General features: G+C 51.9%; 3 protein-coding genes and 1 long non-coding RNA gene across 9 annotated transcripts; 1 reads left to right on the top strand and 3 right to left on the bottom strand.

Annotated features, from left to right (window-relative positions):
* Positions 1 to 213: 213 nt before the first annotated feature.
* HEXIM2 (HEXIM P-TEFb complex subunit 2) lies at positions 214 to 3,893 on the bottom strand. Its single transcript, XM_027098943.1, is given in 3 exon segments — positions 214 to 1,212; positions 3,689 to 3,724; positions 3,726 to 3,893. Coding segments are annotated over 3 exon segments (993 nt in total). The 3' UTR covers positions 214 to 423.
* A 929-nt stretch (positions 3,894 to 4,822) lies between these two features.
* On the top strand, positions 4,823 to 19,511 carry LOC113615887 (uncharacterized). Of its 2 annotated transcripts, none has more exons than XR_003431150.1 (2): positions 4,823 to 5,091; positions 18,495 to 19,511. It is a non-coding gene; the product is annotated as an uncharacterized LOC113615887 (long non-coding RNA). The 2 variants fall into 2 exon arrangements; XR_003431149.1 differs by lacking the exon at positions 4,823 to 5,091 and adding an exon at positions 16,996 to 18,008.
* On the bottom strand, positions 10,360 to 13,923 carry HEXIM1 (HEXIM P-TEFb complex subunit 1). The gene has a single exon (XM_027098885.1). The coding sequence runs from the start codon at positions 13,274 to 13,276 to the stop codon at positions 12,233 to 12,235; it is 1,044 nt and encodes a 347-aa protein (XP_026954686.1). The 5' UTR covers positions 13,277 to 13,923; the 3' UTR covers positions 10,360 to 12,232.
* Positions 17,969 to 25,368, bottom strand: ACBD4 (acyl-CoA binding domain containing 4). 5 transcript variants are annotated; one of them, XM_027098884.1, is made up of 10 exons: positions 24,234 to 25,368; positions 23,710 to 23,839; positions 23,332 to 23,452; positions 23,176 to 23,275; positions 22,775 to 22,895; positions 22,466 to 22,552; positions 22,074 to 22,144; positions 21,905 to 21,983; positions 21,046 to 21,185; positions 17,969 to 18,651 (listed from the first exon to the last, which is right to left on the bottom strand). In XM_027098884.1, the coding sequence occupies exons 2-10, from the start codon at positions 23,795 to 23,797 to the stop codon at positions 18,544 to 18,546; spliced, it is 915 nt and encodes a 304-aa protein (XP_026954685.1). In that variant the 5' UTR covers positions 23,798 to 23,839; positions 24,234 to 25,368; the 3' UTR covers positions 17,969 to 18,543. The 5 variants fall into 5 exon arrangements, with proteins under 5 accessions (XP_026954685.1, XP_026954681.1, XP_026954680.1 ...); XM_027098880.1 differs by lacking the exon at positions 24,234 to 25,368 and adding an exon at positions 24,028 to 24,160 and having other exon boundaries at positions 21,905 to 21,980; XM_027098879.1 differs by lacking the exon at positions 24,234 to 25,368 and adding an exon at positions 24,028 to 24,159.
* Between the last annotated feature and the right edge of the window lie 17 nt (positions 25,369 to 25,385).

Here is a 25,385-nt window from a genome sequence, read left to right as displayed (position 1 = left end):
CCGCCTCTGCCTTCCCCGCTCTAAAACCTTCAGAGCAGTCTGATGGCCCCCAGACACGTGGAGCAGATTTCAGGCACTCTGGAGATGCTGAGAAGCCCCCGATGCAGGGGTCTGCTGTCCTCCCAGGCTGGGGGCAGCCCCAGGCCTCTCTGCGATGGAAGTGCTTTGATCCTCAGAGCAGCCCTAGTGAAATCAATGCTAGCCACTCCCATGTGATCTCACCAAAATCATTTAATTCCTTTGTGAAAAATAAGATGACATCAAAGAACAAACTGTGGAAATGACAAGATGGAAGCCGGAACCTAAATTAGCTGTTCTCAGGGGGCGCAGAGGTGCTGAGACCTGCCTCCTTGAGACTCGGCTGGCCTGAGTGTGTACAAAACGGGACCTTCTCCTTGGGTCAGCCTGGATGGGGGGGCACCCCTAGGTGCCCCGCTCCCCACCACGGCGGCCACCTTCTCGGTTCCACATCTCATTCTCCTGCCGAAGCCGCTGGTTCTCCGTCCGGAGCCTCTCTACCTCGGCGGCCAGCTCCTCCACCTGGCGACAGGGCTGCTGGCTGGTGCAGCCCCGCAGCTGCTGCAGCCTCCTCGTCTCCTCCTCGGCCTGCGACAGCCGCCGCTCCAGATCCAGGTAGTCGCGCACCAGCTCCTGCTTGCTACGGCCCTGCAGGCTCTCAGTGTGGTAGCGCTCATAGGCCTCGGAGAAATCCCTCTGCTGGAACTCCCCATGGGCTCGGCCCCTCGAGTCGCTGTCCCCGGCCTCACTCTCCCCACTGGAGCCTGGGTGGGAGGCCCCTTGGGGCACATCCAGGTTGGGCTCCTCGGGGTCTCTGTCGTTCATCAGGAACTGGGTGGTATTGTAGGGTGCCACAGGCTGGCCTTTGGCGAACATCTCCTCTCGGACCCGGGAGGCCCGCTGGCTCTGCCTCTCATCCCGCTGTTGCTTCTCGGCCCAGCTCAGCTCCAGGTAGGGCCGCCAGTGCCGCTTGCGCTTTGAAGGCCGCCGGCGGTGCTTCTTCCGTGCCAGTACGGCCTCCACTGAGCAGCGCCCTGGGCTCTGGGCCCGGGGACCCCTACCGTTCCAGCCTAGGCCACTGCCGGGAGGATCTTCCTCCTCTGAGTGGCTCTCCATCCGGGGTGTCAGGGGCAGGGAACCTCCAGGGTCATGAGGCTCGGGGGATGTTTTGGGGCTCCCAGGAACACGAGAGGTCTAAAGAGAGAGGAAAAGGGAGGACAGATCACAGATGGCCCGTCCCATGGCACAATCCTCTGTTCATCCAGCCTGAAGCCGACCTGCCTACACCCAGCTCACTTGGTCCCTCTCTAGCCTCGCACCTTCTACAACCATTTGTCTGTTTCTGGGCTTACCTGTCTGCTGTCTGTCCCCCAACCCTCCCCAAGCAAACTCATGGTGAGAGCCAGAATCTTGCCTGTGTATTTCACTCTGTAATTTCAATGCCTGAAACAGCACCTGGCACAGAGCAGACATTCAATAAATACTCTTTGAAATGGGATGGGAAGCGGCTCCTGATATATTATTGGTTGATCAGAAGACCAAACGGCGCTTGCTCTTCCCTCTTCCTAGAAAGCTTATCTTTCAGACAGAGCTGGTTTCCTTGCAAGTGGCCTGTACAGTCCCCCAGAGCCCCCCATTCAGAAAAGCCCCACGCCTTGCTTAATGCTCTGCTGTCATTGTCTTGAACTTCTTAGTAATTTTTGAATCAAGAGCCCTTTGCACTGACCCCACAAATCATGTTGCCAATCCTGCTTCCAGCTACTTGCATAACTGATTCTTTTTCATCCTTTAGGGTTAAGTTCCAATGTCAGCTCTTCAGAGAGGCCCTCCCTGACCACCCTATCTAAGTAGCCCCCATTCCCCTTCCCGGTGACTCCCTGTCATGTGACAGTTAATGTCCCACTTAGCATTTAGCACATTACCATTTACCACTTGTCTTTCTCCTAGAAGAATGTGTCGTGTCTGTTCAGCTCACCACTGTGTCGCTAAGCATGGCCCAAGGTGAGTGTTCAATTAATATATGTTAAATGACATAAGCCCAGAAGTGGGGGGGGATCCAAAAGATATTGGAACATGACACTCTCGCTTCTGTCATTCTAGGGTGAATGGAGTGTATTTATTCCAGGCAAGTTGGTATCACTCTTCTACATGAGGGGCAGGAAAGCACTAGGGAGCGGAAGGGCCAATCTCCAGTCTGTAGCCCAGAGAATTCTACACCTTATCTAAGAGGCGGAAAGGATTCTGTCAAGCGTGCGTGTGTTCAGGGCATCTGTTTATCTCTGCCGTGGTGAGGGTGGAAGTACTGAGTCTGGGGGAGGAGAATGAATTGCTGGAAGTTTGTGGTTTGGGGAATTCTAATAATAACCACCACCACTGGCACAGTGTTTTATAATGTTCAACACGGTTCAGAGACATCTGAGCATGGGTCTCCACGAGTGTAGGGAGTGTACCAGGGGGTGCATGCAGCCCTGTTTAAGAGTCTACTCGAGCATAGGGAGTGTACTGGGGGGTGCATGCAGCCCTGTTTAAGAGTCTACTCGAGCGTAGGGAGTGTACTGGGGGGTGCACGCAGCCCTGTTTAAGAGCTGGAGGTGTGTTAACGTGCGTTTTGGAGACCCCAAAGTTCTGTTCATAATTTGGGATGGGGTACGTTGGAGTGTGTGTACGTGTGTGTTGTTTGTTGTGTTGTATTGTTACTTTACCTGCAGGGAGAATGTCATAAAGTAACAATACAATCAAGAGTGACAGGCCTTGTCACCACCAGTGTCTTGGGCCAACTGAGAAGACCTTCTGCCCCACCCAGGAAGAGGCAAGGCCACTGGAAGTCCGAGGCAAGCGGGCTTGCTTCGGTGCGCACCATCATTCACCCGTTCCCAGCCCCCCACCCAAGCCAGCCCTGCCCCTCAGCCCCACATGCTGTCTCCCTCCTGAAGGCTTGTCCCCTTTCCACCATTACCACTATTGCAGATAAGCTGTGTGATCCCGGGTGAGTCATTTGCCCTCTCTGAACCTTCAGGCCCTGACATGCCATGAACTCCAAATTAAATAACTCTGGAAAATTTACTGGAAGTAGCTAGGTAGGGTGGATCAGAGGACTAGAGTTCCCTTCTTACCTATAGGGAGCTGTGGACTAGGGGAGAAGAATGGGCAAGGCCGGTGAGAGAGAGCATAGGGTGGGAGGGTTTGGGCTCCTGTTGCCAGATCAGAAGGTGATGTTCTCTGAGGGCCTGATACAATCTGTCTCTCCCCTCCCTCCTGGGTGATTTCCTACCCCCTAACCTCCATCCTAAATTATGAACCGATGGCTCAAACTCTTCTCCCTGCTTCAGACTTGGTTCACAGCCTAGACAAAATGCAAGGCAGTGTTTAAGACGCTAAGTTTAAACCCTGGGTCTTCTGCTTGCTGGCTGCATGATTCTAGAAAAGGCATGTCAGCTCTCAGAACATCAGCTTCTTTGAAATGGAAATAGTAATTTCTACCCTGAATGGCTACTAGGATTTCATGAGATAGCGCAGAATTAAATCTGCCATATTGCTCAGCGCGTACTGGGGACTCATTTAAAAATACTGGTTTTCCAAATCCACTAACACATCTGAGACAAGCAGCCAGGATCCCAGTTGGCAGGGCCCATGCTCAGGGCACTCAGGTGGTTGGGAGAATGGGGCTTACCTTGGCCTCCTCCAGGGCTGCTGGTGACTCTGTGTTAACAGTTGGTCTGGTTTGGAGTAGCCACCTTCTTCTGTTCCAAATCTTTCAGCAGATGCCTTTTAACTAGTGACACCTGCTTTAAATAATAGAAATCTAAGTCCCGAGGGAGAATTTTCAGGAAGACTCTGGCTACCCAGCAAATTTTTACCAAGTCAGCGGCAGCCATTTTGTAGCACCAGACCTGCACACCCTCATTTTCAAATGAAGGGCCGCCTCCAGCCTGGTTTTCACACCTAACGCCAGCAAGGGGTCAAATGGAGATTAAGGGGCCATCTCCCCAGTCCTGCTCCTCAGGCCCCAGGCCAGGGCTTACATCCTATACTCTTCTCCTGAAACTCACTGAGGCAGGCTGGCAGTTAGGAAGCTAGGCCTAAGCTTTGTTCCCCCAGCAACCAAAGAGGGGAAAAGACTGCCTGGGGAGGCGAAGACACAGCAATGACCTGGACAGGCTGGGAGTGGAGTGGGTCGGTGGCTCCGACAAGCCCGAGGAGGAGTCCTTTCCCCACTGCCTCCAGCGGCCCCAACCTTGACTGCAGGCCCCCACCTCCTCCCCAGGCTGGGCTCCAGAAGTCATCACCTCAAAACACACGACTGGGCCCAGCCTGGGGCTGAGGCCTTTTCACCTACAGGGCCTGGCCTGCCTCCCTCCTTCTTCTCAGGATGGGAAACGGAGGAAAGGGTAAGAAGTCTTCGCACTACAGGCAGCTGGGAGGGAAACCCAACAGGGATAAGGAAGGATTCCTTGGAAGAGGGGAAATGATCCGGGAAGGAGATTTTGCAAAGGCGGAACTGACCTATTTGCTGTCAGGGGCTATGCACAGGACTACATCTGTGTGTCTTTCTGTGCGACCGCCTGTCTGCAATTCCCAACGGCTCAGCCCTACCTCTTGCTGCAGTTGCTGCAGCTCTGGTCAAGCCGCTCAGGCACTGAGGTTGGGGGGAGGCCCCCCACCCCGTCCTGGCAGCGCGGTGCCTGCTGGGGATTGTAGTTCTTCTAGCTAGGGAAGGCGGATCAAGATCCTGTAATTTCAACAGACACACAGAAAACTCTAAAACCCATCTACCCTTGCGCGAACGGCGTCCCGCGCTCACCGATGCCCCTTTGATTGGTCCACTCGCCTGCCAATATTCCCTTTTTCGTCAACGATTAGCTGTGCGGAAGCACAATCCAACCGCCTCTCCGAGCTCAATTAAAGAGTTCATTGATGGCGTTAATCTTTACTGGGCAGAAAACAGATCCGGCTGAGAGGGGAGGGGCTTGGACGCGGAGGGATCCTCGGCCCTAGAGGAAGGCGACGAGAAGGATCGGTGGCCGCCGCCGCCATTTTGGGCTGGGAGGAGGCAGCGGAGGGACTCGCTGCGCAGTGAGAGCACCCCATGGGGGGTGGTCCGGGCGCGGGGAGAGGCCGGGCCGAGTGGGCTGCCTGAAGTGGCGGCGCCGGGAGACGGCGGGGGGTGGGACCGGGGACCGCGGGGGGGTGAAGGTTGGAGTCTCTCTGGCCGGGCCCGGTCCTCAAACCATCCCGGCAGCCCCGCAGCCTCGCCTCTCACAGAGGGCGGGGTTCTTGGGTAATTACCGCGTATTTCCCGAGACCCCAGCTGAGTAGAGACCGGGTGAAATGACTCTCCTTAGCTCTTTCCACGGGGGCGCAGATCCCGATGCCGAGCTCCGCTAAGTTCTTTCCCCACCCCCATGCGGCCTGGGTATAGCGGCGAGGCCCGGTGTAGCGGGAACCCCCACTTCGGTGGGCGCCGCGGGGGCGGGTGGAGGTCGCAGCTCCGACTGCGCGTCCCTCTGGCGTGGCAGTCAGCTGGAGACTCCGAGGGCAGAGAGCCAGGTGCACCCACCATCTCCCCCCGTACACCAAGGCCATCCCGCGGCCAGGGCTGTGATCAGGAACAGCCTTCTTCCTACTGTAGCAACCACTAATTCTCCCCAGGGACCAGCTAGATTGGGGCACGTGGAAATCTCTGAGTGCTCTTGCCCTCGAGATCTTTCCTGTCCAGCCCCGATTCTCTGAACGACCTGACCTCGCACGTCGCCAGCCGCTTTGGGAACCTCCAAAAGTGTGCTGTTCCACGTCTCTTGAAAGTTTACACCAAAGGGGTTTGCGCTTTTGCCCTTTGCAGAGTTGGGACACAAAACAACTTGGAGTCGCCACGGTTCTGGGAATAAACATGGAGTGGCCCATTTCGGATGCTTCAGGAACATCTGTTTGCATTTTGAAATCTGAGCCATAACTTTTACCAAAACTTTTGGAGATGGCCGCCCTCCTAAAGGAAAAAACGAACTAATTCCAACGTAGTCTTTATAAGGCTACAAATTCTTTCCAGTTTAAAGAACTTTTCTCCCACAGACGAAACAAAATGGGGGAGTATTTTGCCACTGGTGCATTGTTACTAGGGAATCTCTATTTTGAAATAACAAGTAATTGAAAGTCACTTCTGTGGATCCCAGATGGCCACCAAAATAGAAATTGCAATTTTGAGCTACTTCATATATGTGGCGTTTGGGGGAGCAGGGGAAACCTACTTTGAGAAAATAAACAACCGTATAGCTGTAGCAGCTTCTTAAGGATTGAAGTTTGATGTGAAATTCTTTTCTTGAATTGCAGATGAAACCATTTTGTTTCTTACTGCTTGAAATCTAAATTCAGAGAGATTCATAGGTCAGGGGTAGCTTAATGTCGTTGCTAAAAGGTCAGTTGAAATTATGCCTAGGTAGACTCGGAATTAGGAGAGTGACTGGGCGGTGAGCTTTATCTTAGAGGGTACCTTGTGATGCGTCTCATTGCTGATTACAGATGGTCAAATCGTTCCGAAGCATTTGGCCTTAATAGCAAAGTTTCTTCAGAACTGAAGCCCTGTTCCTCCTATTAATAAAGTGATTTTTTTTTTTTTAAGTTGTAAGAGTGACAGTTCCATAGCTTTAACTGTTTTCTCCCTTTGCCCCCCAGATGTTCTCAGAGAAAGTCTTAGAACTGGATTGCAAAAATACGATCACCTTTGACTCGGGTTAATCTAAAATTTGAACCACTTATCCTAAATAAAGCTTCAGGACACTTGATTCATGCTGTGGGTTGACTTGGCTTATGTCATGTTCACTTCACACTGTTGTTCAGATCAAGAGAATATGCCAGTTAGGAAAAGCTGACACTAACTTGGTAGGAGTTAAATAGTTATAGCTGAAAGGGGCTTTAAAGATTATCTTTGTGGTTCCTCTGTCAAGAATTTAATGGCGGAGGATCTCAGACTGTGATTTATCCTCCATTGTGAAGTAATCTATAGTTAAACCTTTGGAAGCTACTAAGTGGAGAATACTGTACCAGGTGCAGAAATTTGGTACTTGTTTTTAAAGATGAAAGTTTATCATATTTAAGGTTGACCCATAAGCTTTTCCTTTCCTTGATAAGAGAAGTTGGGAGTAAAATCAGTTCATTTAATGGTCCCTTGGTTATCTACTGAGCAAAACACAGCACTGGAAGTTAGGAACTCCCAGGTTCTATTTCTGTGTGTGCTACCACAGATTTGGTTGGCTTGGCTAGAGGCCAAATCCTGAAGATGAGGCCAAACTGGCCGTTTTGTTGCTGAGTCTATTGTTGTCTAACTTTCGACTAGACCTTCAACTTCCTCCTCAGCTCTCCTCTTTCAGATGAGTTGCTCTGTGGTTTATGACAAACCCTATATGCCTCAGTTTCCTAATTTGAAAATGGTATCAATGCAGCCTCCCTCATAAATACCTTGAGTAACTACTCTTCAGTGGCCATGTAAACATTTACTTGCTCTAACTTCGTTACTTGGAAACTTTAGGACTTCTGCTTCAAAGGTTATTTAGGGCATTTGGGAGGCCTACCTTACCAAAGTGTGGCCTTGGTTGCCATGGGCCATCCAAATAGGTTGAACGAGGGTCAGTCTCAGGGTACCAAGCAGTTGTTACCGCAAGTCCTGGATGTTTTACGTCTGCCTGATGGCCACCTCCTGGGAGTAGTGGCTATGCGTGAGCAGCATTCATTGACAGAGGTAGGAGTAGTTCTTTGCAGCAGTCCTCCTCTTCAGGATGAAGATACTTGCTTCTGAACTATTTGATTTCCAGTTAGTTTTTTACTTTGTTTAGCCCTCACCATCCTCTTTGTCTTTTCTCTTTTTAAATTCAAATGTTTGCTCTTTTAAATGCACTTTTAGTAAGACCCAGAGAGGAGGGTAGAACTAACCTCCTAGACATTCCCCTCCATCCTCTGGTTGGTCTTCTGCCTTTGACTGAAAGTTGTCCTGGAGTTATCCAGGTATGCAGAATTGCGTGCTTAAAGCCAACTTCAGAACTTCAAATCTTCTCTGACGCTCTGGAGTTTAGGACAAATTCTACTCGGTAGTTTACGAGAGCAGTGATGCTGTCATTTTCTCAAATTCTTGTGCATGGAACACTCTACAATTCCTACATTTTCCTTCAGGAATATCCTTTTTGATCACCGTAGATCCAGGGCTTTTTAACACTTCACACACAGTCAGTGGATGTATCAAATAGAATATGCCTTCAGATGAGGGTTTACAATACGCTTCCGAATTTTTGCTCTTTTTGGAAAATTTTAAGCCAGATGTAACTGCTCTTGGTGCTGTATTGAGGGAAAGAATCACACTAGCTGTTTCAGGAGGCTTACCAACAGTTCCTGGTACCAGCTCAACCATTTGAAAGAATTTTGTTGGTGTGCAGAAGTTTGTTAGTAAACTACTAGGATTATTCCTGCTGTTACCCATGTTACATCATTTGTCATAATTGGACTGCCTCTAAGTAAAGCCCAAGAAAAACTTCATTCAGGAGGATTTGTGAGAGCTGTGTTATTGATCTGTCTGAAACCAGCCTTTGTTTTTTCAACAAGAAATGAAATGAGGTTGTATGCTTTCCAGCATTCAAGGACAACTGGCAGAAATTGGCCAAATCGTGAATCTTTGCCACCTAGACCATATATTTTGTCTTTCTTACAGAGTATGACTATTACCCTTTGGTAAGCAGATCCCACTCTTCAGGGCCTGAATTTGACATTTTCTTTTAAAAATTAGTTTTTATTTCTAGCAACAACCATTTACACTTTACACGAGAAAGGATAGTGGAATTTTATTCCAATAATCTTGCTTGAGAAATGTGAAAAATCATTTAAAAGAACTCACAAACTCAGGTGTACTTAGGTACAAGTACAGTGCTATTTAACTCTAGCCAGCTTTTCTGTCACACTGTTGTGAATACTTGTTTCCTTTCTGGTGGTGTAAGTGGACAGGGGGACACCTGTAGTACATTACCTAATATTTGACTAAACATTGGTTTTCTGAAGGTAGACTATTTAGTTGTGGATTTTGTTTATTTCTGTAGATTCCCTCTTTGATTTCTCTCACTTTTGAAGTCACTGGGTTAAAGTATATTTATTTATATTTCCCCAAGCAAAGGATTTTTATTTTACTCTGAACAAAGTGAAAATTAAAATACTGATCAAATGGGCAACTGCTCTGGTCTTAAAAAGAACCAATAATGATACCAATGGTACCTTACTTTTGGATAGCCTATTTTCATGCTGTCTCCTTTAATCCTTAACAGCAGTTATGTGAAGTAGGCACGGCCCCATTTTGCTGATGAAGAATTAGGCTTAGAGAGTTTAATAAGAGATGCGTCCAGGGTTGTACCGCTAGTATTTGTCAAAGGTGTAACTAGGAGCCTGGTTTGTGACTCCTAGTCTCGTCTAATTTTATAATGTTTCCTCTCTTTAGATACCTAGTCCATTTTTCAGAACTAAACCAATCTGGAGCTTCTTGGCTTGTTCCCCTGCAAACTGAAATCTAAAGGGCTCTGTCTCTTGAGGGTCACTTCAGGTTATAGGCTGGCCCAAGAAAAGTTTTCCTTACTCAGAGGAGGATTAAGCAGTCCAGCCAGCTGTCTCCAAAATTTGGGAAGTGCTTTGCCCTGGCTGGATATCCAGGCCCCAGTATAAGAAAGAGAACTGAAATTGCCAATGTGTAAGCATGATCTTTGGAGCAGCTCATTTACAATGTTTAGCAGAAAAGCCTTTAGTGAAAGGCTAGAGTGGACTTGAGGATCAGTTGTCATGATCCTGTTAGTATAGGTAGTTCAGAGTCTTTTCTCTCTGCCCTTAGAGCAATATGTTAGGTGTTTCAATGTAGAAAGTGGTGATAGAAAACTGAAATTTTGCACAAATCTCATCATTCTAAGAGCATAAATGCATAAATGCAGTAAAATGTCGGTGCCTTTGAAAGCAAACTTCAGACAAAGTTGCATATCTCAAGGTAAATCAAAGTAATTTATGACAGTTACTTAAAGCTAAATATTTATATATATTTTTAAGACTGGATTGAATGTCTCCTAAAACTTACACTTTTTTCCTGATGATAAATGCACTAAGAGTCTTTCTAAGACTAATAGTCGGGGAAACAAGATGGTTATATTTAAATCCATCTTGTTAAGTAAGAAGAGTTTCTGAAATCAGAGGTCATCACTGCTGCATCCTATATAATTCAGTCAAAATGAGGCTTCTGCTGTGCACTGTAAAGGCAGAGGGCAGTGTTGCTGCTTCTGGGACTGCTGCATGATGTCATGGCAGAAGGAAAATTAAAAACACAAAAACTATTTCAAAATAGACTTTTAATGTAATTTTTGGGCCAAAGGAAAAGCTGATCATACATCGTCTCCAGTGGACCATCTGCCAGAATAGGGCCAGCTCAGTCCAGCTTTGAAGGCCCTGAGTCAGGCTTAACTGCCATAATTTCCCTTGATTCATGGATTTGTGTTGCTTCTCATGCATCATAAGGTGCATTTCACTCTTGACATACCCACCACCTCCACTACTTCATTTAGCTGCAAAAGCAAGCTTCCCAATGGGAGGTTTTTTCCCAAGGGTTCTTAACCTTCAGGGAGTTTGATAACTTCATGTTCTCTCGAACCCTCGCCCCAGAAAAATGTACACATAATACAAGTCTACATAAAATTGCATGGGGTTCATGGAGCCCAAGGCCCCCCCTATGGTTTCTAAGGCCCCATGTGAAAGAACCCCTGTGCTAGTGATTTGAACAATGCAGTTGCTCTAGGGAAACACTGACAGGGCAGGTAAAGATGGGCTGGGTTAATCATGGTGACAGGAGGGAACAATCTTACCATTTCTTACTATTTTGATTTGGGGGCAGAAATTAATTCTCAGGGCCTCCCTGCATTTTCAAGAGCAGAACTACTCAAGGACTAAGCAGCTATCAGTAGTTTAGGAGATTGAGGAGAATAGCGGCTGTATAGGGAAGGTGCATGGTTCCCACTTGCCCCTAAGGACTTAATTTAGCTCCTTAACCAGAAGCTTTACATTTGGTTTGCAGTGAGGGGGCATTTCTAATTTTAGTTTGACTCTCATGGAAAGGTGGACAGCTTCTATTCCTTTTTTTTTTTTTTTTTTGGTATAGGGAGCACCTAAGTATTGGACAATTAGGGTTAAGTCCTTGGAATGCCCCAAATGGCCATTTCCTCTATAAATATAATATTCTCTACCTCTGAATATTTTAACATAAAGAGCTGCCTCACAAGTTTATCCAACCATTGCTTGCACTAAGAAAGCAAGAGGTTTACGAAGAGCCTTTTCCAGGCATCCAAGAACAACTTCCAGCCTTATTGGGAGGAGAGGGGAATTACTAAAACCACACTTGTAGGAATGAAATGAGGCTGTCAGTTGTCGAACCTGACAAACTGCCAAATTAGGCTCACGTTTTTGTTAATAGACTTTTGAACGGCTATTGAGAAGCAGAATTAAAATTTTAAGCTGCTGATTGTAGTTACTTTCTACTCCCCAAACACCCAACACTGGTTTATTTCTCCAGCATCAAGAAAGAAAACCAAGGCACTAGAAAACAAGCACACTTAAGTACTGAAGATAATTAAATCTTTATATTTTGCCGGAACTGTATATTGTAGCACACTAAAACCCATTCAAGGGAAAACTGGGCAAATTGAAAATTCTCCCATTAAAGATTGTTTTTTGAAAATGGACAAATTAGATGATTCCTTTACCCCCCCCAAAAACGCAATCACATAAATCAGTACTATTCTGAATTAGCTCTAGAAATCACACTGAAACTACATTACATTTACAAATATTAAATTTATTATAACTAGAATGAATTGAATGGTTCTCAGATTTGGCCACCTTATAGCTCCATTTAAGGAGGGGATTTTTAACAGAAAAATGCTTTATAACTTGGTCAAATTACACATTAAAAAAGAAAAAAACTCCTAAAAAGGAAAACAAGAAAAGCAACCCTTCAGTTTCACATAATTAAAGAACAGGAGAAAGCACACAAGCTACATCATAGCTAAATTTACCAAACCAACCAAAGCCAGGGGGGATTTCTTTTCTGATTATGTGTCATAAAAAGGTCCACTGTCTTATATACACATGTATATAATGTTACATTCCGTCACTGTAAAAAGTCCCCTTTTGCCCCCCTCCCCCCCCCAAAAGTTTCAGTCTAGTCTCCAAACTTGGACAGCGGTGCTCGCTCCTGCTGCCGGTGCAGTTCGTTCTCCGTCAGCAGCTGGAGGTTCTCGGCGCGCAGCCGGTCTAGCTCCAGCTCCAGCTCCCGGACCCGCGCGTCGTCGCCGCCCAGCCGCTTGCTTTCCAGCCGCAGCCGGTTATTCTCGTCCTCCATACGCGAGAGGCACTTCTCCAGCTCCAGGTACTCTTTGATGAGCTCCTGCTTGCTCATGTTCTGCAGGCTCTCCGCGTGGTACCGCTCGTAGGTCTCCGAGAAGTCCCGCTGCAGAAACTCGCTGCCGTCTCCTCCCATCCCGTCGCTGCCCCCATCCTCCTCGCCCGCTTCTTCCATAAAGTCCTCATCGCTGGTGTCGTCAGATTTGGCAGCGGCCCGTTTGGGATAGAGGCCGGTTTTAAGATCCGGCTCCTCCTGGTCGTGATCATCCATGAGGAACTGCGTGGTGTTATAGGGAGCCACTGGCTGGCCCTTGGCGAACATCTCGGCTCGAATCCTCGAAGCTCGCAGGCTCTGTTTCTCATCGAACTTTTTCTTCTCCTCCCAGGTCAGCGTGTAGTACGGTTTCCAATGCCGCTTCTTCTTGGAGGGGCGTCTCCTATGTTTTTTCTTGCCCAGCTGTCTCTGCTGCTGTCCCCACGCCTCCTCGCCCCCTGCGGTAGAAGCTCCCAACTTGTTGGCCTTCGGCCTCTGTTCCCCTCCCGCCGCCGGCTGGGGGGAACCGCCAGCGGACAAGTCGTCCCCATTCTGGCCCTTCTCACCCGCTTCCGGACAGCTGGATTCTGGGCAGACCTGGGTCTGCACGGGAGGCGGCTGGAGCTCCAGGCTCCCTTCCCCGCCCAGCCCCGGAGAGCCACCCGACTGGGGGGACGCTCTCGATTGCCACCTACTGTCCTCCTCGGGCACCCGCTCCTCCGCGCCTGGGGGGCGATCAGAGTTCGGCTCTTCATGGACAGCAGCAGCACCTGTACAGTTGCTAGTTTGAGGCTGGTGCTGATACTCTGACAAGAGTGGCTCGGCCATTGCTAATAGAATCCTCTTCTCGGAGTTTGAAGAATTTTGGCTGTAAGTCCTTAAGGAAAAAAGGGTTTTCTTTTCTTTCAAAAATGTCCAGCACAGTCCTCTTCGGTCTGTAATTCCTGCAGTGATGCCTTCAGCCAGTCCTTCTGTCAGCAAACTCCAGTTGCAATTTGGGGGCGCTCAAGTCAGTAAAGGGTTAAGGGCCCACAGCGCGGCCGGCTAGCGGGTCCAAGGGGGTGCAGCAGCAGGAACAGTAGGTGTTGTGCGGGGGGGGGGGTGGGCCTCAAGCCTCCCCGCAGAGCGCCCCCGCGATCAAGGAGTTGGTGGGCAAGGAGATTAGGTTAAATCCAACGGGCTAAACCCAGCCCCGAAGGGGTTAAAACTACCCGATGACGCTGACTCCGAGGGGCCGGATCCACAAAGGGTTAAATCCCCTGCCGCAGAGCCCACAAGGGGTTAAAGTCCCAGAGCCTCCTCCTCCCACTTCCACGGGTGTCGCTCCAACCCGTGCTCCCACTTCCCTAGGCCCGGCCGGAGCCTCAGCCGAGGACAGACAAACTCATCTCCCCTTTGGCTCGATGCTCTGCTAAGCTCAGTTCTCCTCCGCCTCCTCCTCTTTTTCCTCCCTCCCTCCTCCCCCCTCCGACAGCTCCTCTTCCGCCTCCTCCCCCAACTTCCCCTCCCAACCTGCCTCTCCACCTGCCAACTTCCAACTGCTGCCTCCCAGCCCTCTGCGCCCCTTTTATATAGAAGACGGTCCGCCCCGCCCATGCGCATGCGTAACGGGGTCCCCATCGCAGGAAGCTGGGAGTCGTAGTTCCCATCTTTCAGGCCCGCCGTCCTCTCGCGCCGTGCGACGTAGCCAATCCCAGGGCGCGTCGGGGGCGTCTTCCAGGCCACCACCTTCCATCGTTTATCCCTCGCTAGAGAAACGTGAGCGCCCATTGGTCAAGAGGCACATGTCTCGCCGAGGAAGGAAGGCCGATCGCAGAGAAGATGGGGCGGGTTCTGGACCATACCATTCTGCTTCAGGAATACGAGAAGATTCGATGGCCTATGAGGGCCCGCACAGAATATTTTTATGAAAAGGTGCGTCCTAAAGGCTACTATTGTATTCTGTCCTCAGCGGAAAGGTTCTGAAGGTCATAAACACTTGTTAGCTAAAGCAAGAATGGTTTACTCCTAAAAAGTAGTCCCTAAAGTGTAAACGAGGATTTAATTCTGTAAAGAGAGATATTGGCCCATGGCTAATAATTCTCGATTCTTAAAATTATAGGAATGTCTTTAAGGTGTGTGGTTAGTGACTGGGATTGACGTTTGCGGAAGGATATTGTGAACACATTTTTGTTTAAAAAAGCGCATGAAGAAGTAAACAAATGAAGAATAAAAAGTGCCGCCTTAAAGGGACAGTGTGACTGCGTTAGGGCAGCAACCTCGGACTAGGCCTCGGAAAATGAGAAAGCAGGTTCGAGTCCCGGTTGATGTCCGCCTTCGGACTGGTCTCGGGACCCTTGGCCGAAAGTGGCCGAGTCCCAGCCCCAGCGTAGTCCTTCTGGGCCACCGCCGCCCCAGGGGCCAGTGCAAAATGGTGGGCCGTGACCGAGGCTCTCGCCTGGGCCGGGAAGCACCGGGTGTGCGCCCTGGGCTCCCCCGAGACCCGGCCTGTAAGGCCTCGCCCCCTCCTCCCCCTCCCCGGGCCTCAGCTTCTATCGAAGAAAATGGTCTTCTGGGGCCGTCTTGGTCTCTTCAGTTGGGAACCGACCAGGACATTTTCCTGAGCCCGGACAGGAGAGTCCAGGGCTGCTGCTGAGCCTCTTTGTTGGGGGAGGGGTTCGAAGTTAATGCTGAGTTGAAATAATCGAGCCTGGCTAGTCGAGAGAGAAGGGGGAATCAGCCACAGAGGCTCTTCCTTGTCAGTGGGCGCTGGGCAATACCGGGAGGGAAGCAGAGCCAGAGGCTTCCGCAAGGAGGAAGCCTTGCCCAGAAATGGAGGCAGGGGGATTCTGGCCCAGAACTGTGGGACAGATTCATGGCGGAGTGGAGGGGGGCGGCGACATAGTCTCCTTGTGAAAATTCTCCAGATTCCAAGCTCCCGCCCAAAGGACAGGGGCCGGGAGTAGCCCAAACCCTCCGCCCAATTCACTTAGGCCTAAAATCACCCCGAAATCTCAGTTTCTCCCACTTGCCATACGCACAGTGACCCGTTCTATTCTTACTGTTCTTACTATTTCTTCCTCAGCTGCCGTGTATTACATTGCAACGGCTTTCCACCGCACAACGTTCTTTTACACACAGAACCATTTGCCCCACCACAACAGCCCAGTGAGTTAGGCAAGGTAGGGATTATTGTCTCCATTTTAGAGATAAGAAATCTCAGAAATTGACTTGTCCAAGGTCACATGACAATTGAGTGGCAATTTCAGCTAAAGCGAAGGTCTTTGTGTGTGACCCCGTGCCATTTTTCTTTCTGTCACAAACACAGAATTCCTTTTTTTTCGTAAGAACGCTAGATTTGGCTCCTTTTCATCTCCAACAACTTCAGCCTAATTCAGGTCCTTATTTCTTTTTTCTCTCTCTCCTTTTTTACCCTCTCCCCCAACCTTTTTTTTTTTTTTTTTTTCTGGCTGCACCACACAGCATAAGGGATCTCAGTTCCCCAACCAGAGAACGAACCTGGCCCCCTGCAGTGGAAGCGGGGAGTCTTAACCACTGGACCACCAGGGAAGTACCCCAGGCCCTTCTTCACTTAGCAAACATCGGATAGAAGGGCACAATGGTGAATAAAATGTCATCCTTGCTACTCAGGTAATGTGTAGCGAGGCCATCAAACCACAGTAAGCAAGTGAAGAAACTCCTGGTAGGAGCTTGTGAGCCAAGTTGCTTAGGAGTTGAGAATTGTGGACAGGTTTCATGCAGGAGGTGACTTCTTGGCTGTCTCTGAAAGACGAAGCATTTTCAGGCAGAGTAGCATGAAGTAGGGCATTCTATGAAGAGCAAGCATCTCATCCCAAGACAGGTCTTGTCTGGGGACTCAGGAGTGGTTCTGTGGGGAAGTGGTGATGGGTATGCCCAGAGGGAGACGCAAGCAAGAGTGACCCTGAGGCACATCCAGGTGTTTTGAGGTTGAACATCCTATAGCCTGTTTTCCCTGGGCTTCCAAGAACTCAGGTCTATCTGAAAAGCCTGCCCCTCCTCTGTGCTGCTTCATCAGTCACACAGGAGGCTTCCCGGGAGCAAGAGCTGCCCCTCACACTGGGAGCTCCCCGAGGAAAAGAGTCTTTGCAGAGAACTCGACCGAGAGTCAGAGACTTCCAAATTGTTCCATTTTCAGACGCCTGAGGACTCCTGGGTACCCTCAATCAGGGGATTTGGAAGGTAAACTGAGCCCAACCTCAGTCTACTGGACAGGGCTCAGCTATATGGACTCATTTGCCCTATTAGGGGAGGGGTGGCCAGACTGATAGTTCGTAACTCTAGAATTCTATGAAAGGAGGCCACGCACCTTGATATTAGCTAAGGTTTAACTCTTTGCTAGGCATTTACAGGTCCTGGTCATTTATTTTTAATTTTTTAAATTTTTTTATTTTTATGTTTGGCTGCGTTGGATCTTTGTTGGATGTGCGCGGGCTTTCTCTGGTTGTGGCAAGCAGGGGCTACTCTTCGTTGCGGTGCGCGGGCTTATTGCAGTGTCTTCTGTTATTGCAGAGCATGGGCTCTAGGCGCGCGGGCTTCAGTAGTTGTGGCGCGCCAGGGCTCGAACCTCTGTCCCCTGCATTGGCAGGCGGATTCTTAACCACTGTGCCACCAGGGAAGCCCCTGTCCTGGTCACTTAAACCCCTGGAGTGCCTTATGATGAAGAGATCTTCATCGTTATCTCACAAAGCAACCCAGGCTCAGAGCAGTTAAGAATCTTGCCCAGGTCACACAGCTAGTATGTGCAACTGGTGGAGCTGGCTTCCGCCCGACTCCTGCATCCCCAGCATCAATTTGGTCCCTCTTCCACTGCCCTCCAGTTGTCCATCCTTAACACACGGGTTAACTCAAAATCTCGGAGCCCCAGCAGTCTGCAGCAGCCAGCGACCCCCGGAGGTCTCTGCACGCTCCGGCACTGGGCCCACCCCGACCGGGGCTCCCGCGCAGGGCCCCGCCCCCACTCCTCTGGGAGGGGCGGGAACGAAGCTCCCGCCGGCCTTGGCCTTCCAGAAAGTTCCCTGGGAAAGCCCGAGCGCAGAGGTCACCGGGAGGGGGAACGGGGAGCGAGCAGCTGAGGAGGGGGAAGGGGGCAGTGAGCACCTCTGGGGCCGGGATGTCGGCCCCGACCCTACGCCTGGCGCGCGGAGCAGGGAGTAGCCGCCCTCCCCTTCGGGCGTGGACGGAGCCTGTGCCCGGGCCCCGCCGCACTCCTCTCCTCCCGCCACCCCTAGCTCGCCGGTTCCCTCCCGCCGGCCACGACGGGGCGGGGGGCGGGGCCGCGGCCTTGGCCCCGCCCCCACCACGGCGCATCTCCTCCGCCTCCGTTCCAGACCCTGGGCTGGTGCCTCCACTAGCCCGGGTAGCTGGGAAATGCTTCTGGGACGCCGCCCGCTGGCCTCTCGGGGCCGTCCACGGGCAGCGGGGGAGGGGGCAGGGAAGGGACTTGAGGCTCGCGCGCCCCGCACCCGCTTCCCGCCTCAATCCGTGGCAGCCCAGACGGCAGAAGATGAAGGTTTTATTTTATTTAGTGAAACACTCTTTTGTAAGTTAATGTTTAGTGAAGACGTCCTGAGTATATGTGGGGGTAGGGCGGCCAGGAAAACGGAGCAGACTCCCCTCCCCCGGGGTTAGCTCTCTCCGCCTTTCCCCAGCTCGGTCAGGCCTCCCAGCCAATCATTCTTCCAGGCCCCGGCCCAAGTCCCAACTTGCCCACGAGCTGAGCCTCCTCGGGGAGAGGCTAGGGTGGGAAAGGAGTCAGGTGACCCAGAGGCTGGGGAGGGCAGAGGCTGAGACCCGGCAGCTCCGCCCCAGAATCAGCCGCCAACCCTGAACTGGGGACGTGCACCACACGTGCAGCCTCCCCAGGGAGCCTGAGGTGGTTGGGGGTGAGAGGAGGGGAGTTCTGTGGAGCTGCAGGAAGAGTGGAGTCCTATCCGGCTCCCCATTAGGGGAGAGGTGCCAAGGCAAACACTAATTGGGGCAGGAAGGGGGTGGGAGCGGGGTTTAACGCCGTTCTCCTAAACTCTAGGAAGGCTCAAAGTCTCCTCCGTTGGCTGCAGAGACTCCTCCATTGAGAGTCACCTCTTCTGGGTCCGAAACTGTCGGAAGAGCCACTGGACGATGAAGGGCCACAGGAGGAAGAAGAGCAGCGTGGGAACAGAGAGCCCAGTGCCGGGCCTTGGCCTCTGCCGCCAAGGGGAGAGAGTCAGGAGCCAGCCCGGGCCTCAGCACAGGCTGGGCCCTCCTTCGCAACCTGCTTGCAGAGCTCAGGTGGGAGCTTCTGCCTCCCTCTCCCCAGTCTGAGGACTGGGGCTCCCAGTTTGTCCCTGACACGTTGAGCCCTAACTCCCTCCCATATCCTCCTCCAAGGTGCCGAGAAGGCTGAAGGCTGGAGAGGCTGCTGAGTGGAGAGACTGGCTTCGAGGCGTCTCCTCTGGGCCACAAAGCAGTGACCCTGTTGGTGTGGCCCGAAGACCCCATATTGTAAAGGACATGCCACATATTCCAAATGAGGACCCTGGGTGCTCAGATTTTAGTTTCTAAATACCATTCTCTGCTGAATGGAGAAGTGGCAGATTTTAGGTCTGGAGCAGGGAAGGTAGAATTGAATGTGAGACGTCTTGTACCAGGAAGCAAGGAAGCTTTTAAAGATTAATGAGGTCAAATTACCAGAACATAGGACCCAGCTTGAAAGGTTCCCACCAAAGTTGTGACAGCCTGGGCATCAAAAAGAATGATGATTGCAGTTGACTGAAATACTGAGTCTTTAAAATCCATGAGTTCATGATGATACTCAAAGAGAAAGGGGAAATTTATCACCACTGAGGTGGCTGTTAAATCAACTCCTTACTCTAAAAATAGATAATTAAAGAGAAAGAATTAAGCACTTATTCTGCCTTCCATAAGGCACTGTATTTCAGGGAAATCCTAGATGATCAGGGAAACTCTACAGAAAAATGACAGCTAATAAATGTTAAAGGAATAATAGAATTTAAAAGTCAACATTGTTTTTTGTAACCAGTAAATAAATTATTGATCCAGGCAAGGAGTATCTATCAATTGTCAAAAGCTGTATGTCAAATGGGCTTGATGGGGAACTGGACATTCCCTGGCTGCAAGTGGTGGGAACAGACTGTCACCCCTTCATCCCTGCTAGTGGTCCACGCTAAAATCATTCACGGTAGGACATCCAAATATGTGTCCCTTGATATAAAGAAAGAACATCACTTCTGATGTAATCTGGTCATGTAAACTAGCCAGGAGGCTGTCATCAGACAGACCACAAGAGTGGAACATTCTACAGGACCACTATCCAGTCTCATCCGCAAGTCAGTAGCAGGGAAGAGGGACTAGTCTAGACTAACAGAGTCTTAAGAACAGAGGCTCCTGGCCTGGACAGACAGGGAAGGTGGAAAAGGGGATTTGAATGTGGATTGTGTATTTGATGATATGAAGGAATTACTGTGTGTGTTAAAATTTTGTTTTCGCTAGGTAGTAGAATGTCCTATTTTTAGAGATGCAAATCCAAGTATCTCAGGGTGGAAACCTTTAAAATCTTCAGCATATAAAATTAGTAAAAGGTAAACAATAAATGAAACCCTGGGGGGTGAGTGTTGAAAGGTTAGCCGCTGTGGATCTGAGGGAATTCCTGCCAACCTGGCTGACACCCACTGTGCCAAGGGGGTGAAGAGTCACGTGAGTGATTCCCCCGCATCCAGGAACTCAGCCGTCCCCTGCCCCCACCACTCCAGGCTTCGCAAGAACAGACTCACTCATAGTGAGTGGTGGATGCCAGCTTTGGTGGGAGACAGACCTAGGGCCACTCCCAGCTCCATTACTTAACGTTAATACTAATACTAACAATGAACCCCATATGAGAAGTCCCCCCCTCGGGCACTGCGGAAGCATCTACATGCATTATGTCATCTAATCCTCAAAGCAGCTCTCAGGCTGTGTACCCTCAGGTAAGTTACTCAACATCTCAGAGCTGTAGTTTCCTCATCAGTAAAAGGGAAATGAAAAGAAAACCTATTTCACTGGTTTGTTTTGAGAATAAAATGAGATAATGCAGGTAATGTGTTTGGCACACAGCTGGGGTTCCAGAAATAGCCGCTGTGATTTATTTTGCAGAAGCAGAGGTGTAAAGGGTAAGCAGACCTAGAAGTTGAGAGAAGGGAGTGAGGGATGCAAGGGCTGAATCTGGGTAGGGTGAGACAATAAATCTGGGAACAGAAGTCCTGACTGAGGGGCAATAGGGACACACCCCCCCCAGCCCCAATGCAAAGAGCAGACACATTCTGGCCCCTCCAACTGCTGGAATTCCATCTGTCCTCAGTTACTCTTCAGGCAGAGGGAGATAAGAGCAGGAAAGGAGGGCCTCTCCCAGTTCCAGGCTGGAAGCATTACTACAGACCCCCTGACTTCCTTGCCTGCGCCACGAGCCACAACATTCTCTGGAGAAGGCAGAGGTGTGAGCAGAGACGTGGGGACAAAGACAGAAGTGGCTGGATGAGGAGTCCAGAAAAGAGACCCTCAAAGTGCTGCCCCAGCCTTGCCCTGGGCCTTCGGACAGGGCTCACCTGCTTGCGGGGGACAGCCATGCTCTCCAGGCTCTGCAGTCTCCCCTGGACGTCCCGCATGCTCTCCTGCAGCGCCCGAACCGTCCCCACCAGCCATGTGTCCAATTCCTGGGGCCCCAGCAGGGTGCTTTCCAATCTCCCTGCAGTGCACAGACACACAGGGAAGGGGACTCAGGAGGCAGCTCAGCTAGGGGCAGGGTGGTGGCAGGCTGGGGCAGGTCCAGGGAGAATAAGAGTAGAGTGCGATCCCTTGTACCAAGTGTGAGTCTTGTGAAGCCCATCCATGTGGCTGAGTAATGGGCTGCCAGGGGTTTGAATCCCAGCAGGACTACCGCTTAGCTGTGTGACTTTGGGCAAGTCAGTAACTTCTCTAAGCCTCGTTGGTCAACTGAAAATTATGTCATCTCCCTCACAGGGCTGCTCGCTCTGAGGAATAAAGGAGATAATATTTATGAAAGTGCCCTTATGGGACGTGGCACACTGGAAGTTCTAGAAAGGGACAGGGCAGAACTCATTGTCCTAAGAGAGTCCCAAATGGGAGACCCAGAGAGAGAGGATGACTCTCAAGACCACGTAGGTATAGGTGAGAGAGCTGGTCTAGGAATTCTACCCCAGCTGCCCTTCCTCAGTGCCAGCCAAGAGTACAGACTCCTGGCGGCCCTCGGAGAGGAGGCCAGGCAGTGAGTTTGCCCATCCAGGCCAGTGTCTGGCTTTAACCCTTCCTGGGCAGAGGCTAGGCACTCTCTCCAGTGCCTAGCGTTGGATTTCACCTCTTCCCACGAGGGCAGCCAGGGGAAGGCCCAGGGCACCAGAACCATGGGAACGGCCAAAGGGGGTGAAGGGTCAGTCAGGGGCTCACCTTCCTTTGCAGGAGACTCGGTGCTGTTTCTGGTGTTGAGCTCTCCTCCCAGGGCGCCCCTCTGCTCTGCCCCAACCTGCTGAGAAGAGTCACAAAGTCCAAGGGGGGTGGTGGGAGCAGCTAAGGCCCAGTGGGGTAGGGAAGGGGAGGCAATGGGAGTGGGTCTCACCAGCTCAGGCTCCAGCTGCTCCATGGAATCACAGAAAACCTCAGAGTCCTGGTCCCTGGGTGGCTGGGACTCTGAGAAGGGGATGAGTAGGGTTAGTGACAAGAGGGAGGCCACGGAGGGAGAGGAGGGGGGTGCATCTAGGCAGAGGCATCTGTCCAGGGCACACTAGAGATACTGCCACAAGAGGCACAGATGGCTCCCTGAGTGGGGCTCTGGATCAGGAATCCCAGAACCTGCCCCTGGCCTCTGGGAACGCAGGCGGTCTCAGTGTCTGGGCACGAGGCGTGATAGGCACAGCGTGGCACCTAACTTGCTACCCTCCACCCTGCCTGGAGGTCCCCCCCACCTCCGGCCTGGGTTTTGCCCTCTGCCCCTCCTGCCCAGGCACTGACCTGGGCTTGGGGGTGCGGGTTCCCTGGGAAGGCAGGGAGGCTCTGGGGCAGGCTCAGCATCTCCATTCAGCACCTGCTCTTTCCAACCTGCGGAGACACAACACCCAGAGGTGGGGCTGGGAAGACATCAGGCCCCTGCTCCCCAATTAGCCATGGACTCTGCCTGAGACCCACCCCATCAGGGGCACTGGTTGCGGTCCTTACAGGGACATCACCTAGAGCCCTCTGCCCCCAGGCTCCCCTCCAACTGAGCAGCCCCCCGAGACAGTTCAGTCAGCACTAGTGGAGCTCCCAGCCTGGGGGCCTGACCTGTGACCCTTTTCAGGAAGGTCTCCGGGGGCCTCGGCATGTCAGGGATCACCTGGTACAGGGGCTCGAAGTAACCAAACATGTCCTCTGCCACCTCGCCCAGGGGCACCGTGTCGATCACCTGTGCAGGAGGGGGTCTAATGGGGAAGGGCTGGCCCCTCCCACCACTGCCCCCTTGAGCTGGGCCGCCTCCACCCTGCTTCTGCCCTGTCATACCTCTCCCCCTTGTGCCCAGTCAGGAACCAGAGACAGGCAGGGGTGGGGGAACAGCATGAAGGTGGTTAATTCCCATAGGGGTATCAACGTGCAGGACACATAATGGGGGTCAGACTGGAAGGGTGGGGGGCAGGCCACCTGGCTGAGAGCTTGGTCACAGAGAGGAGTCTGCAGCCTCTCCCTACCCTCTGGGCCACCAGCTTCATCTCAGTGACGTAGGCGGACATGGCCTGCTCCCTGCTCATCTTGCCCAGGCTGTTCCAGGCATCCCTGGGGGACAGAAGGCTGTGAAATGCTGGTTGACAGCTGAGGCTTGTTTGCCCAGCCGATGGGGAGCTCACCATTTATAACGTCCAATAGGGTCCCAGAACCCAGGCTGGGGGACCAGGCAGGGCCCCATGGTAGCCTGCTTGTAGTAGCTGTAGAATCGCAGCATCTCTTTATAGGAGGGGCGGTAAGAGCCTGGGCAGGGGTTGGGAAGTGGGGGAGAAAGCATCACTCCCAGCTCCAAGAGGATGGAGGTGGGGGGAGAACCACCCTTGGGGAGGGCAGAGATGGCGAGGGGTCCCACCAGGGCAGCTGGACAGGGGCAGGTGGCAGAGGGGACCCCCAGGACAACTCAGGCAGGGACTTGTCTGTAAAAACTGCCAGGATCAAAGCCTCCTGGGAGGTGGACCCCAGTCGTCTTGACCCCCAAATGCGGGTCCCCATGCCCTCACCGTTCTTAGGCAGGTTCTGAATGACGCTTACTGCGGCCTGGAACTGTTTCTGGCAGTCCGGCTCTGGATTTTCATTTTCGGTACCCATACCCAGCTGCTCTGAGCCTTGGGGCCCTACTTTTGAGCGACTCTGCAAGAACAAACCTGTGTGTGAGCAGGCTCCAGCCCGCCCCACCTGCCCCCCGCCCCAACTCCTCCCTGGCACACGCCTCTGTAAGTCACTGGTCCATTTTCCAGGAGCAAACTAAGCTCTTTAGAGGCCTGAGTGAGACACCCTGGGAGGTCAGAAGCTGCGACTGAGGAGACACCTTTTCCTACCCCAAGGCAGCGTGGGTGGGGCCAGGATGGGTGGAGAGGACCTCGGTGTGTGGGTGGAGAGACAGGTGGCAAGTGCCTCTCTAGATGCACATCTCCAACTCCTAGACAGGAGAACCCGCAAGCCGAGAGGAGACAGGGCGGGGCAAACATCCTCCCACCCCGGCCCCCCATACCCCGGCTCAGCTGCCCGGCCGCCCGACACTCACCCTCAGCGCCCACTGCCCGGACACCTGGGTTCCCGCTCGCCACTAGCCGGAAGCTTCCGATTGACCTCCTGGCCGGGTCTGGCCCGGATGGGGACGCGAAGCAAGGGGGAAAATTTAAGCCAATGAGAGAGCCCGTTTCAGATTTCTTCTACACCTCGACCACTCAACGCGGCCCTTTCGAGATTATGCAAATAGTTTAGCGGTGCCTCTCCCAATCAGGCGGGGCAAATCCGCGGGTTGGTTCCTCAACCCTGGATCGCCAGAGGCAGGCGGAAGCGACCCCTGGTGGACACCGTGAAATGACGCTGTCTCTTGCGCCCCCTCTGGTGGAAACCCGCTAGTCAGCTGAACCCAGGTCCCCCAGATTCGAGCCACGCAACTCAGCTCTCCAGACACTTAACAGGCGCTGGGGATAAAAGGGGGAATCATGTTCTGAGGTCAGGGGTTCTAAAGGAGGGACACTGGAGCTGAGTTTTGGAAGCCTTAAGAGTAAGCCAGGAGAAGAATGAGGAAGGTCATTTCTGGAGGAAGGAATTGCAGGATCAAAAGTACAGAGGAGAAGACTAAATATTTAGAAAGAATATCCAGAGAGGTGTGGAGACGCCAGCCAGCACGGACGGAATCTCTGAGTCCGGGATATCTGAAAATGGAGTAGAGCAGTAGGTGGCAAATCTAGGTCCTGAGAAACTAAGCTTTATCTTTGGGATGACACACTCCCGGCCGCCGCCGAGTGGCGGTGTGCACCCAGCCCTCCACCCCCGACCCAGGGCACTTGCTGCAGAAGACGCACATATCCCACCCCTCGCGCACAAATACGCAGGTGGTTTCTTATGTAGTAAGTGTACGCATGACACGGTCACCGGAACCCGCACTCGACGCTCATCCACAAGTTGATGCCAAGGACATCTACGCAGCGTGCGGTGGCCGTCCGAGGACGGTCAAAGGCCCGGCGGGGGTGCCAACCTGTCCAAGCCTCCAACCACAGATTCTGCCGGGGTCTCCAGGCTTCGCGCCACCCCATCCTCTCCAGACCAGTCAGCTTGGAGTCTTCTACCCCTTTGGGGACGGCAACTAGCCGGGCGAGGAGAGGGTTAATCCTATGACGTCATGGCCAGAGCCTTCCTCCCTCCCCACCTCCAGTCAGTTCCCACT

This window comes from Aethalodelphis obliquidens, unplaced genomic scaffold (genome assembly GCF_003676395.1).
Source record: "Aethalodelphis obliquidens isolate GAN/ISIS:26980383/991018 unplaced genomic scaffold, ASM367639v1 scaffold126, whole genome shotgun sequence".
Classification (NCBI taxonomy): Eukaryota; Metazoa; Chordata; class Mammalia; order Artiodactyla; family Delphinidae; genus Aethalodelphis; species Aethalodelphis obliquidens.
Note: the sequence above shows the minus strand (reverse complement) of the source record. Positions and strands in the feature narration are given on the sequence as shown.